The sequence below is a fragment of the Thermobia domestica genome, chromosome 8 (genome assembly GCF_964235325.1).
Source record: "Thermobia domestica chromosome 8, izTheDome1.hap1.1, whole genome shotgun sequence".
Taxonomy (NCBI): domain Eukaryota; kingdom Metazoa; phylum Arthropoda; class Insecta; order Zygentoma; family Lepismatidae; genus Thermobia; species Thermobia domestica.
Window position 1 is genome coordinate 90,427,121 of NC_137461.1, and position 15,645 is coordinate 90,442,765.

Sequence of the window (15,645 nt, forward strand, 5' to 3'; positions counted from 1 at the left end):
AATACGAATTGAATACTTTACATAGCTGAATGGGTAAGTCTATCATTGAATTACATATTCTCTTCACATCTCATGAACAATTTCTACATGCGTTTAGTTTAGTCGCTTAAAAAAAAACAATTTGAGTATAAGGATATTTACTACAATAATCACATAAGCCTTGTACTACACATATACTACTTATTAGGGCTGTGTGCTATATACTTTATTTTCTTTCCTTCGTATTTTCTCTCTTTAGTTACCGTTGTGCAAGTGGGACCAGTGCGGAGGATTTATACCAATAGGGTGACCTCCCTTGTATGAGCTCAGACCTATCCACTTTGATTTTCACAACAAAACATTTCTATTGAGACAATACATACGCTTAATAAATCCACATGGAAAGAAAAGTATACTTAACCTAAGTTCCTAACCTAACTATCTAAACTAGCTTAACCTAAGACATATAGAAATCACTTTTATCCAACAGATTCGTAATATAGCACACACACTGCCTATTACCGAGGACGTATTGGACGCCTACCATTCAGCTTTAATTTTCTATAATGTTAAAATAAAAAATAAAAAAAAAATCCTAAAATATGTTCTTAAATTTTTTAGCTTCTGTTCTCTGGTGAAAGGAATTCAAAATACAGAGCGAACATGTCACTGCTGATGAGCATCTCCCATTATCAATAGTTGTACTAGCACCTTTGTTATTGATGTGAGCCGAAACTTTGTAAACATTCGTCTCATCGTATTCAACCTAAAGTGAAGGTGAGCACAAAACCAGAGAATGGATTTAATTCTGTGATATAGCAGTACGGAAAAATAATAAATAAAAAAAAAAAGAATATACGAAATTACATATTCAAAATATAATTTTGGGGTGAAATGTATGTACTCGAAAGTACACACATTTCATGGACTGTTGGTAACAAACGTCCACACTGAAACTCCAAAAGAACAATTCCCCCCATTGAACGAGTGATTTATGTCACATTTCAAAGTTTATATATTGTATAACTTAGGGAAAACTATGCAGCGTTTAGCACATTATAAGGCATCGCAACACCAAAAGAATAAGCCATAACGAAATCCAATGACATAAGAATTTAGCAGGTTAGTTCGGCCGAAAACAACAACTTGGATTTTACTTCTTACACACTTATTTGTCGATATCCTCCATGGAAAATAGAATAATGGTTACTCTCCTACCTTGTCAGTCCTGATTGGGTTTTCTCAAAGAAGTATTCTGCACCACTACTCTGGCTGAGTAGTTTTACGGTGCGTTCAAAAAAATTGGCATTCTGCTTCAACTCCGGACGGCTAAGCTTCACCAACACAATGGCTTACGTCAACCACTCACGCCCTGACGTATGATTTTGCTCTCACAATCGTAACTTCATCGTCCATTGAGCACAGCAAACACACCCTGCATACATAGACTGTCCAAAGACATGAAAGGTATCAATTATTTCGTGTTGTTACTTTTAAATACTTCTATTTTTCCACGTTTTTTTATCGACGGAGATAATTGTACGTCCATCACTTAACACCGCTTCTGGTAAAAGACAAAGACAATGGGAAGAAGATCCCTAATTGGAGGTTCATTGTGACGTAACTATACGATGATAGGTGTATCTCTCAAGATCAAAGAAGCCGAAAAATCTCAACCACACCTGTGATTGCGGAAGATCCAATCACAGATAATTTAGATTAAACAAAGAGATGCTTCAAGAAGCTACTATGGCTAACTTTACAAATGTAAAATTTTAAAGAAGATTTTTGAGATAAAAATTTTGAATTCTTTTGAAGATCCTCTAAGCCAAAATATGAATGAAAATTGACTGGAAAGGGTTAAAAACGACCAGATACAACCTTATTTCCTAAAATTACATTATATTTTAGCTAAATATACGAATATTGTTCAATGTAAATATATTATCATATATTTCCCTCTAAATATACTAAAATCATTAGTTCAAGGAACTTAACGCAAATTTTGCGATCTACTTAAAATCGAGTCATCGATTAATTATATATTAAAAATAAAATTTTAATAAATATTAAATTCATATATATACTGGTTGCCCAAAACTTCGGGGCCATGTTACATTATACGATGTATAAGGTAACACCGGGTCAGGGACCATGGGTCCTGAGGCAGGGACCCAGGGACCGAAAGTGTCCTCAGGTGGGGCCATTACTACTCAGGCAACAAAGCCAAGGAAGCTGTTTTTTCTTTTCTTTTTTTCTTTCGGGTCATTGCATCTCTATTTTTACACCTAAAAACTCCTGTGTTCCTTTTCGGGACGGGAAAATTTTTAACATCTTTATAAATTCCCACCAAACTTCAACCGCAATCAAAAGAAATACGCACGCTCGTATGGGATTAACGCACCTGTACAACTCATGTAACCCGCAAAATTGTAGCAAGCCGTCCCCGGGCCGATGAAATAAAATGCAACCCAAAATATTTAATTATTAGTGATTGTAGTTGGTACCCACGCAATCGTGAGGGTACGTCCTGAAAGGGTTATACGAGAATCACGCCACCTATTAAGGTGAAACTGATACTGAACTATACCCTCGTGTTCTTCATAATAACACTAGCAAGATACAAGTATGTAGTATCGTTAATAGAATAATCCCTAAAATTGATACATGTGATTTTGAGTTTAGTATCCCTTTCAGCAACGAGGTTATATAAGACATGGAGGTGCAGAATATTGTGGGATCCGAGCCACATGAGCTCTTCGCCAGAAATCGAATCTGGGTCTCTTACACCGAAGGTCGTACGCTAACCGTTTAGCCATGAGGAAGCTCTAAAATTGATACATAAATCTGTCGATAAATGTCATTTGGCTGAACAAAATGATATGCTTGAGGGTAAATTCTTATCTATAGTTTTCGAGAAATTCGAAAAAAAAAACTAATTTTTATGGCTCTATAAGATATGGCGTTCGTTGTCAATAATAATCGACAGTTTTTTTAAATTTTTATTCTACTGGGAAAGATTGTTGTTTATGTGTTGTATATGTAAAAATATATGCTGTTAACTAGCAGAGTGTATGTATTGTTTGTGCTCTCCTAACTGTAATACATATATTCCTAACAGTTGCGCCGTTTCATTTTAGTTTCCAAGAAGAAGGAAAACTGAAACTAACCTGTGTCTATTTCTCAACAAACTCTCCCTCTTTATTGATTCACAGTTGTCATCGCTCTGTCCGTTTTATGTAACATATGGCTGCCATCCGTGGGGGTATGTGTTAGATATCGGAAAATAATGTTTTGCAGGAATGATCTACTGACGAAAAACGTCTACAAAGAAAATCCGTAAGGTTTGGGAAGAACCAGAAGCCACTCGGGATTAAGACTAGTGAGTAAGGTGGGTGTGGCAGAAGTTCAATACTGTGGTCAGCCAAGAACTAGGTCACAACATCAGCACGCTAGAGCGATGCATTGTTCATGTGGAGGATGGAAATGAATTTGCCATTTGTAGTCATTTCTCAATTAATTTTGGCAAACATGTATTCAAAAGTGTACGAAAATATTCGCTCATAATTGTATGACCGTTCGGAACAGGGTAAGACAATATCACTCCCTGGCAATTCCAGAAGATAGTGTATAGCACCTTCTCACTGAATGCTACTTGACGAAATTTTGAAGGGCATAGTGACGCTGTTTGTTTCCGCTGCATCGACTGCCTTTTTGGTTCTCGGTTGAATAATGAAATCTGTGATTCATCCATTGTCACAACACTTTCCAAGAAATTGCGTCCCTTTCTTCTGAAGCGTGGCAAATATGCAACACTTGATCGAATTCTTGCCTTCTTTTGATTGTCATTAAGCATTCATGGAACCCAGCGAGAAGTAACTTTCCTTAGGCCCAGTTCGTTTGTAATTCGTTCTACTCTTTCCATTGTTAGTTCTAATGTATCACAAATCTCCTGCATGATGATACGCCTATCTTCTATCAACACGGGCAATGTTAGCGTCAAATGTGCTTTTGAACATCCAGACCCTCTGCTCATTTTTCACACTCATTCGCCCTGCTTTGAACTTACGCACCCACCTCTTAACAGTGTTTTCTGCAAGAGCACTACCACTACAGACACCCTCGAATTGTGTTGAGTTGAGTTTGAGTTTAACGTCCCTTTCAGCAGTGAGGCTATATGAAACAGGACCTACTGATCAATGTGGAATCCGAAGCACATCAGCTCCCGCCAGGAATCGAACCCGACCTTCCAATTGGGGATGAATATCGGGTGCACAACGTTCAGCTGCGGTGAGGAATTTCACCATTACCCATTGCTCTTCAACCGAAAATTCCATGTCCCAGGGCAGTATCAGAAACACGTCTTACTCATTCAGTCAATGTGACAATTGCTGCCACCTAGCAAACAAAACCTACACGGCTTATAGAAGGATGGAAGTCTCCGACGTCACAGTTCCTTCTTGAAATGACAAAAAATGTAAACTTAGAACAAAACGGCAAGTACTTTTGGTGTGCTCCTCGTAAATAGCTAGTCTATCATCGTAATATTGTTATGGAATAAGACATTGATTTTAGGAAACTTATCTGCAGAAAGTCTTTCATCTCATGGGGAATTTTCACCTGGCTTGTATAACAATCGCTAGTCATTACACACGTTGATTGCACTTAGTAAACAGAAATTATTGAAAGGAAAACAAACGTCCACTGCTACTGACATAACTAAGCTGATCTATGTCTGCACTTATTCATTGCATAAAGAACTAGTGCCTAAAGAAGTTTACTGATTTGTCTAATTAATATATTCTTAAACTACTATTATTATGTATAATAATCCAAGTTCTGTTTCAGTAAGACTCCGACTGTGTTTGTTATAATCCATATTATATTATTATCCAACTTTATTACATTGTGTTTGAAGTGAATATTGCATAATAACTCTCAATTTTTTATTACCGTATTGTATATTGTGATAAATGTTTTCTGTTTTCTGGAATTTTGTTAATGAGAGATAATTTTAACTAATGAACTGTGTTGTAGTGCATGATATCCAATACTTTTATTTCATTTGTTAAATATGATGATAATACTCTATTGTATGTTATTGTTTAAGTATTGTCCCTACGTCGCACTCCTGGAGTATGGCTTTCGCTCTTAGAACCAGAAAAGTTTATTTTGTCTGGCGAACCTAAGGCCTACAGATGAATACCATCTTAAGTTTCATCGGTGGAAGTCTATAACATTTCGCTTGTCTGTTTTCACCAAACAACAATTCTAGAAGAGATGTCGCCGAAGAAGGCATGTGTTCAGTACATGTGTACATGTGTTTAGTGTCATACACAGTACACAGCCGAAAGGTTTCAGGTTCAATTCTGATGGATTTTCAGCATCATGAAACAATTTTGGAGCTATTTGAATAAAGTGGTATTGCACTGTGATCTAGAAAGTTAAAAATAGCAGTAACGAAATCCAATGTGCAAAGAGCACATTATTCAAATTAAATCCGTTTTGCAGATTTTCGTGAGCTGGGATTTTAATTTATGTGCCATATCGCTTGGGATTTATGTACCGTATTTACTCAGATGTAAGACATCGACCTTAATTTTTCACACCCTAGGAAAAAACATACAGTATTTTGGCAAATCAGAGATGGATACATTTGTTTTCTTCTTAGTCAGAGGACTCAGTTGATATCACGTCCGCAACCTTGTCCGGGTCATCACCTTCCGTCCAAGTTTCTCTTCCATCTTCTAAGATAATATCATCCTTGCTTCCATTTAATGCTTTAAAAATACAGTATGTCTTAAACGATCTTATCATTAGCGAGGCGGGAATATTTTTTTCTTACGGCAGAAAGCTAGTGTTCTGCTGCGTGGAATCCCACGTGTGTCTTTTCTGTGGCGGTTAACTCGTAGTTTGGATCGCTAATTTACTAGCTATACTTCTCTTATACCTTGGCTTTGAACGGCTTGTGCTTGCGTCCAGCGATTGTAGGGCTGACGTCATGCCAATGGAAGTCACAAGCTCAGTCTTCATTCGTCGTATTTTGTTCTTAACGTAGTCGGACAGATGTAACTGTCTGCGAAAGGAGTCCATACAGACCATCAATTTCGGATTTTATTTTCTTTTTTAAAAAAAAGAAAGTCGGCACCCCAACATATATTTTGGCCAGCCAATCATCAGTTCCTAAGTTCTGGGGTTGGCACCAGTTGCGATAGAAAATTATGGGGAAAAAAATTATACTGTTATTTGGTTCCTCTCTCTATTTTATATAAAAATGTCAAAATTGAATGTGGTGTTTCTTAATGTTTTTTTTTTTTTTTAATAAATAGAAACAAGTTTGGAGTAGTAATAGTGTTACTTCAATTTCAGTATGGCAGCCTACAAGAAGTCTGTGGAAAAAATGGAAAAACAGAAACAACTTGAAATTAGACAAGAAAAACTGCGAGATTTGCTATTGGATGATCTGAAGCAATATGAGAAAGAATTGAAATCATTATCCAGGAAACGAGTAGAACATAGAGGTTTGGGTTCGTATCCCACCGAACTTCTGGACGTTGCTCACCAAGAGATCAAGAGAAAAGAAGAGGAAGCAAGAAAGAGAGAGGCAGAGTTAAAGCAATATCAACAGTGGAGAATCAATAATCCAAGACTACGAGAAGTAAGTTTCATTTAGATCATAGTGAAATGCTTTTTTAATCTTTCTTATAAGGATTGTGCAGTAAAGTATATAAGCTGCTTAACGTTATTTTTTGTTCACATAACACAATGTTTTCTATTGTGCAATAGAAATGTATTTTAAAATCTTCTCGGTATTTATCTTCTACCTGTTTTGTTTACTGTTATTGATCTTCACGATATTTTCCATGTTAGATTTGCTTCTAAATTGGTTTACATATTAATCTGCTTTGATAATTGTAGCGAACATTAATAATCAGCGTTGGCAAAAACCACCGTTTTTATTGAAAAAAAAAAACAAAGAACCCGGTTTTATTTTTGTTTAAATCAGGTTTTTTGGTTTAAATAATTTCCTCTCTATATTTATATCACATGTGGACAGAAATAAGTTTGTTTCGCCTTGGTATTATTATGCAACAACCGGGGTGTGCTGGAAGGGGTCACATAAGCTTAAAGCGGAATCCAAACCGTTTCTGGGGTTACATCCGAGATAAATTATCCTCCATTTGATCTCGAAACCGGGACTAATTGGCCACAAATGGGATACGTCTGCCCACTCACTCACGAAGGATTCCTGATAACAATACGTTGTACTGATCTTTACATGCTTCTTAATATAATTGTCAACAGTCATTTCAGAAGGATAAAAAGATAAACAGTTGCACAAATGAAACTATTATACAGAATTACATATGGACAATTTCAAAATACTGCAGAGTACAGAAGAACTAATTTAGTCCAAATTAGTTCACTAAGACTTTTATTAGTCCAAGTTAAAGAAATAAAACGACTTAATTTGCATATCAACAAGAAAAATGAATAGAGATAAGAATTATTTGAGTCTACTTTGGCTCTGACCTATTTATACATAAATAGATACAAAAGATATTTCTGATTTCAATAAATGCCTCTCGTGGGGTTTGCACGGCCCCCTCCCAAAGAAAAGTACTGCATTTCGATGTATTTTATCAATAGTCAACATTATTAAAACGAAACAATATTTAGATTTTTTTTATTTATTTTTTTATATTTTTGTTTTGCAATTGCAAAACAATAATAACAAAATTTTAAAAAATCACAAAAGTTGCTTTTATAGTATAATCTCTTTGAGTAATGAATGGGGAATATAGTAATGATATGATAAGAATAATATACGGGAATGAAACGTGATAACCCACAAATGTGTGTTCATCAAGATTTTACGTACACTTACACTTTTACGAACATTTTTCGGTTTCTGGTTTAAACCAGTTTTTTTGAAAAAAATCAGTTGGTGTAAACCAAGATTTAAACCTTGGTTTTAAACCAGCCAATCCTGTTAATAATAGAAAGCAAGCAAGCAAGCTAAAAGATAAATATCTAGACGTTTTTAAAGTTCACCTTCTTTGAGTATTTTTGAAATTGAGTTTCAATCCAGAAGGTTCTTGCTCTCACCATAATAGAGATGAGCTGTGGATCTGTAATTTGGTCCACGGATGCGTCCTTCCCTACATATTCACCTCGTATTGCCCTACTTTACTCAAATTTATGGATCAGTCCATCAGTACCATCTGTATAAAAATTTACAGAGTAGGAGCCAAGCAAGGTTTCCACCGCGTTAATGATCTCAACATCCGTAAATATTGAGGTTCTTATCCGTATTAGCGCACAAAAGTAAGTGTTCCTACTGTTCCAGGCGTAAAATGCCTCCGCGGTACTTCTTGGTGCAGTTGAACGACAAGAGGTAGACAGGGTCGGGATCCAAGCTCCTCGTTCCCACACATACATACACGCATCCCGTGTAAGGGTTGGCTCTGTTTGGTGATGGTCATATCGTGGGATCAGTAACTTGGGAATTTGTTTCAAGGGGGAGATGAACATGCCTTATAACTAGGGTTTGGAAATTGATGAAATGTTATTTTCTTAAAGTTTTTTTCTTTTTCTTTTTCTTTCTTTCTTTTTTTTTTTTTTTTTGCGTATATCGTCAGTTTTCTGCTTTTAGGTAATTTTTTTGTCAATTTTCCTAAATTTCGGTGATTTTTTCGCAATTTTTCGTAAGCTTCAATAATTGTTGATTACTTTTAATTATTATTATTATTATTATTATTATTATTATTATTATTATTATTATTATTATTATTATTATTATTATTTCATTCCTTCAATTTTGGTAATGTGCTCGAGATTTTGCACCGAGATAAACACATTTTCTCATAAGATGACAATTTACAAACAAAAGTAGGAGGATCTGAACTACAGATAATAGTCTTTGTTCTACGTTGTCAAGCGGAAGGTACCAGGCGTCTTTGGCTGAAACTCAAATGTAAGACTAGAGGAAATATTGGAGCCAAAGTGGTCGCAGGGTGCCATGAAGCTTGACAGATCTACCTGTTTCACCAATAGAACGCAAGGGTATATTCCGATCGTCAACCCCTATCTATGAAATTTCTCATGTCGTCTCTCAAGCTGTACAGAGAATATCTCCAGAGGACAGTTTTGTCGAATTTCCGCTAAGTATCATTTTGTTAGTTGCTTTTTGTTGTTATATATTTTCCTTGTTATTATTATTACTTGTGCAGTGGCATCCAATACATGGAAACGCATCATAATACATAGTAGGCCAGGATACTTGAAATGAGTGCATTTTATGCTGAATAATTTACTGTAATTGTCTTATTCATTAAATTATTTAAGTTTTTATTTTATTAGGTTATTTTCATTTAAAATCAGACTTACATATTTCAGTTGAACAAGCTACGTCACTCATTTCAATTGAAGAAGTTAAGTAATTTTTTGTAGTATTCTTTTTAAAGTAACAGTTACTGATTTAATCGTGACTTTTCACAATTTTTAGGTTCATATTTTTCATTTTCCGTGTTTTTTTTGGATCATTTTATAAGTTATATCTAAATTTTTTAGGTCATGAACTTCCGTCCCCTACATACAACACTCGGGCCCATCACTGCAAATGATGATAGGCTCCTACTCGCTAGAGGAGCTGCAACAGCTCAAGAGCATACCACAGAGTAGCCTCCGCTCTGTGTAGAAATTTCAGTGCTTATTAGTGATTGACCGTAATGCTAAAAACAGTCAAAAAGAAGGTCACCCTATGGTGATGGTCGATTGTGAATAGACACTCAAACTATGTATTCATATTGGCACACAAAAGTGAGTGTTCCTACTGTTCGATGTGCTGGTGCATTGTGGCAGCAGTGACATACATATCTTTTGAGAGAGAACCTATCGTCTGCTTTGATAGCATCCCGTAACTTTTGCTGCAGCTTCATGTAACATGTTCCTGTGGTTGGTGATTGTAGTCCCTTGTTGTACGTAATCAGTCAAGATCAGACCTTCATGGTGCCAAGATATGGACATCATGACCTTGCAGGATAAATACTTGATGTACCCATGATTTGCTCATTTCTTTGGTTTCAGAACCAAATAGCATTCATCTATACTCTCTTATCCGTTTTTTAAAAGAACCGTTTTCTTTGTGGTATAAATCGAAGTGTTAACATTGCACACGTTGCTGTTTTTGAAAAGGTCTCATTCGAGGAACCATGCTACTACATTGCTCGTATGCCGAATGTCATGTAATATGAAGTGAACGGACCCCAAACTAATGTCATCTTCCCTGCTACACAATTAATAGTCACACTTCTATCATCAGGTACCTAGCCTTTGCCACCCACCACACTTAGGTCTATACCCTTTGAAGGATGATCTTCTCTTGGGTTATCCTCTAGACTTAAACGACCAATTTGAATTCTCTCTTCCAGCGTTTCACTGTTTCATATGATGGGCGTTCCTTACCATACACATCTGCCATCTCTTTATGTATCGTGTCTGCCGAATTATCATGAAGATGGAGGAACGTAATCACAGCCCCTTATTCAATTTTGTCCAACGTGCTGGCTCTACCTAGTTTTCTGGCTGTAATGTCAATTCCACAAGTCTTGTAAAGACAAATTAGCACACATATTAGTGAGATGCCAATCTGCCATTGTGCAGAATTTCAAATTACTAGCACATATCTGTCGTGGTGACGATAAGAACTTTCTGGCCTTCCCTCGTAATAATAATAAAGTAACTTCAGAAACATTAAACTAAACAATTCATACAATACGTTATTATTTGAACAACTTTGTTACCTGTAGTAACTGATTTTTTGCATATTTTCATTGTTAAATTTGAATAAATAACAGAAGTGATTCACTTTTCAATAAAACACATTTTGGTATTGGGGAGATGCAAGAATTTTGTGTATATAGCAACTCTAACGCTTTAGAACCACAATGAAATCCTTGCTATATAGGCTTAGTTATGTAACAAACTTATAAATATTTTATTTTTCTTTGTTGTCATATTCGCGTAAGATCTCACGTAAAATAGTGTGTAACTTGGTCGCTAACGCTCTTGCTTTTGGTGCGAGCGGTTCCGGGTTTGATTCTTGGTGGGAACACTCGGTCGAAAATGTGTAAAACCTTTCCAGGCCAGAGATCGTGAGTGAAGTTTTTCCTGGCAAAATTACACCACGCAAATGCGGGATAGTGCCTAACATGAAGGTCCAGTCCACTTCCTTTCTTACCCTTTCCTTTCTTCGTTTTCCAGTTTCCCTTATAGTGTGATCTCCGAGGGATGTTATCCATATAAACAGGTAATGGGATAAAATGGCCATAGATGCCGAAATCCCAGAAATATAAATACAATTCGTGTAAAATACAGAAAACTTCAAATCCTTTTTTGGGGCATTGTAGGATTCACTGTGAATATTATTTTTATCGATTGCACTCTGAACGAAGGGGTGATAGAAGGGCTATGATTTTTAAACATATTTTCGTCATTTTAAGAAACTAGAATGGCTTCTGTAGAAATACATACAAGGATATACGTATACAGATACATTAGATATTTTCCCCAAACGTATACGTGGGTATTCCCAGTAGAATGATATATAGATAGCGGTTCTTGTTCAAAAAACATCACTATAGTAGAAAGTACCAATTTTAGAAAGCTTAAGTTTGAAGCGCTACGTTGTTTAGTATTTGTTTGGCAGCCATTAACAGTGAATGCTCTCTATGAATGTATAACCAAAAAAAAAAAAGTTATCGTTATGTGATACAATACTTTCATTTGAAAAGTCTCAGTTCAGCTGCAAAGCCGAGCTAGATTCTATTCTGGGGGAGTCTGTTCCTTCATTTACAACAGTAAAATATTGGGTGACAGTGTTTAAATGAGGTCATATTCGAGCTCCAAGGACAAAATCGCAGTGGTCGACGAAATGAGGTGACCACGCCAAATATGGTGAGGAAAATCCACAAAATGGTATTGGATGACAATCAACTGAAAGTGCGCGAGCTAGCAGACATGTTAGGCACTTTAAAAAGTGCTGTACATCGCATGTTGACTGAAAATGAACATGAGAAATATGTGAGTGAGATGGGTGCCGCGTTTTCTCAGAATGGAACAAAAACAGCGTTGAGAGGGTGTTTTACAGCAATAAAACCAAGTTTTTGTGCAGATTCATAACCATGGATGAAACATGGGTCATCACCTGACACCTGAGACGAAGGAACAGTCAAAACAAAGGACTGAAAGGGGAGAATCGGCTCCAAAAAAAGGCAAAGAGAGTTCCATCTGTTGGCAAGCTCATAGCGTCAGTTGTCAGTTTTGGGATGCTCCTGAGATAATTTTCATTGATTATCTTCAAAATGGAAAACAATCAACGGCGCGTATTATGCAAACTTATTGCAGCATTTGAGTGATTAAAATCTAGAAAAAACGGCTGTAGTTGGCAAAAAAAAAAAAAAGCATTGTTTCATGAAGACAGTGCACTAGTTCACACATTGGTTATTGCGGTGACCAAAATCAATGAGTTAAAGTTTGAATTACTTCCTCACGCACCCTATTCGCCAGATTTAGGCCCCCGGGTTGTTTTATGTTTCCAAACTTGAAAAAAATGGCTAGGTGGTAAAAGATTTGCCAACAGTGAAGAGGCAGAGTCTGCGGTTAATGGCTATTTTGAGAATCTCGATGGTTTACACAATAAACAAAGTATGGAAGCTATTGAACATCGCTGGGAAAAGTGTATCGAGTTACGAGGAGACTATGCTCAGAAATAAAGGTAGTTTTTCCCAATGTTTTGTTTTTCTTTTATTTGTTAGGTTAGATACTTTTGGGACTACCCTCGGATATACAGTATATTTCATTAGATTTCACTTTCGTATATACATATACTTCATTTGATGATATTAATGTAATACATATCTAGTCTTGTATAGTTTGTGTGATTATGTTTGTATGAAATTAGTCAATATACGCGCGCACAAGAGTCAGTCACACAAATACACGACTCCTTTTGTCTAGCGACTAGCGTGCGCGCCTGTAGTGCACATGTTCTCGATTGGAGAACATTGAACGTATTACAGTGGCCCCACCTTAAACTGTAAGTCTGTCTCTCATATAACCTCGGTGCTGAAAAGGGATGTTAAAGTTCAACAAGAAAGAAAATAATAATAATAATAATAAAATCTTATTTTAAAATGCATGCACAAGATTGAAGCTTGCTCTCTAGTCTTATAAAAACACATGTACTGAGTTACATTTTGGGTGTTTAACATATGAAAGACTATGTGTATGTCGGCCTGCACTTTCACATGGCACTCCGGTGGCTCTTCTTCCTCCATGATAAACACGAACTGCTGGTAATTGGATGGCATCTATGAATTGCACATAAACCCATATTCCTAATCCTATAAAAGTTAAGGACTCGAAGGAGGAAGTAGTATAGAGTCTGTGTCAACGGAGTCCGTAATTTAATCTATAATCTCCACTTCACACGTAGGATATATGTCCTTGGTAGTGGGCTGCGAAGTCCATTTCCTTTTCTGTTTCATGGCCTGGTTGTGAACTTGAGAGTTAGACTCGGCTGTCCGATGTAACCCAGGTCTGCTATAACAATAAATATCAACCAGTTCTAAAGAGGGCTTGGCACATACCTCTTCTAGTATCGATCTAACAATTGAAGTAACGAGACAAGTTCAGCCACGTGGTTTGTTATACTCAGAGTTATCATAACAGAGCCGATTGACGAGTTAGAAAGAACCTGTGATATTTATATCCTGCAGTATCGACTGTTCTTAAAGTAATAGATAAAACTTAAGCTCCTTAGCACGGAGCGTCAAAGGGCTTAAGCCGACCAGTCGGCGATTTTATGGTGAAGGTTCTTTGGTTAACATAAAGCTAGTCCCGCTGCTGTTGTTGATAGTTTTCTTGACCGGAGTTCGTTACCTCTTTCAGGTAGTTTCCCAAGTATTCATGACGCTGCGTAAACCAACAGAATCTAGTTTTTCTCAATAGTCACATTCACTGCTTGACTTCAATGTTCTCACGGTAACTGTAAACTAGCGCCGCTAAGGCTTTGGCATAAGGTAATGGACTACAAATCATGTTCCCTCTAACGAAAGAATAATTCTCTTACTTTATTTCTATAAGACGAAATTCCAATATTGCCTTTGGAAACATTTAACACAATCGTCAACACTCAGTACAAGTTAAGCTGACTCACTTTTCGATACACTTACTAAAAAATAAACTCAGCAAACCTTCTGAGTAGTCATTTTACATTTCGTTATCTGTCAGGAGCTCGTTACGAGATCTCCAGAACCTCTGGAGCACGAATCAAACCGCACCATAGTATCACTATATAGACGCCAAGCTTACGACGATCTTTCAGATCCAATTTAAGCGTAGTTCCTTCGTAAGGCTGTGTGATCTTGCCGCTCCGGCTTCAGTTCTTTTATCCGGTATGATGCTTTTTTTTTTTTTTTTTTTTTTCAAATCAGTTACTGTCAACTAAATGATTTTCACAATGAGTCAATCCTGAGCTTCTCGCAGCTATATGGTTAGTGTACACGTCTGCTGCGGGAGACCCGGGTTCGATTCCGGGCGGGACCATATGTTCGGATTCTTCGTTGAACTGTAGATCCACATTTCATATAACCTTGCTGCTGAAAGTGGCGCTAAACTCTAATTCAACCAACCAGCGAGTTAGTTCTATAGAGCATGAAGAACTTAATAACCCCAACGGGCAACCCTGTTATCGGCATCCAAGCCGTTATAGTGGCCTCGTAACTGTTCTCGCTAGATAGACTATAAACTGTCTTCAGTCAGAACGCTCAAATAAAGTGGTACTGACAGTAGTGTCAAAAAGCTAGATTCTGAACAGAAGTCTCTTTTCTCATATAATAAATACACTTTTTAAAGAAAAGCTTGTATTAAAAGTGGCCTGTTTGCTTGCTTGTGATTATCTCTAGTAGCTGCTTGTAAACTTTTGTAGATCGAATCCCTGCAGAGGAATATGTTTGTGAAGAAGGCGTGGGTTGATCAGGTGTTGGAGAAGAAGAAAGAGAGAGAGCGAGAGGAGAAAGAGAGGGAAGAGTATGAGAAACAAATGGAGTTGGCCAGGAGAGAGGATGAACAGAGAGAGAAAGAAGAATTAGAAAAGAGGAGAGCACGAAATCTCCAGCTGAAACAACAGTTGGAGGAGCAAGTTAAAGAATTGAGGTGAGTTTGTGAAGAATGTCATGTTCTGTAAAATCTAAATGAATATTTGGGATAATTGACGATAGTCGCAGTTTTGGTAGCTATACAATTGCTAGCTAAAAAGACGACTCTCCTTCATCTTCATACATGTTCTTCTGTCATTAATTTTAGAATAAGCGGGCAAATATGGCACGGAGGCTAAGTGGTAGAGTGTTTATCTCTGGTCCGAGAGGTCTCTGTTTCGATCCCAGGCTATGTGAGTTTGTGGCAGTCGTGTCCGTTAATTTTCTCTGGGTTCTCCCGTTTCTTACCACATTCTCTCATTATACTAATTCTTTCATAATCATTCATTTCCTTTAATAGTCCATCTCTTTAGTGTAAAGGGCATAACTAGGAATTTGAGTTAAAATAATAATAATAATAATAATAATAATAATAATAATAATAATAATAATAATAATAATAATA

The 15,645-nt window shown here is 36.7% G+C and overlaps 1 protein-coding gene across 5 annotated transcripts in view; it reads left to right on the forward strand.

Moving 5' to 3' along the window:
• The window catches only part of LOC145693070 (trichoplein keratin filament-binding protein-like), a 61,729-nt gene that overhangs the window by 12,604 nt on the left and 33,480 nt on the right, over positions 1-15,645 (forward strand). For all 5 annotated transcript variants that reach the window (XM_081768744.1, XM_081768745.1, XM_081768743.1 and 2 more), the window contains exons 3-4: positions 6,349-6,637; positions 14,972-15,198. In XM_081768744.1, coding sequence (XP_081624870.1) covers positions 6,349-6,637; positions 14,972-15,198 — 516 coding nt within the window. The remainder of the gene's footprint in view (positions 1-6,348; positions 6,638-14,971; positions 15,199-15,645) is intronic.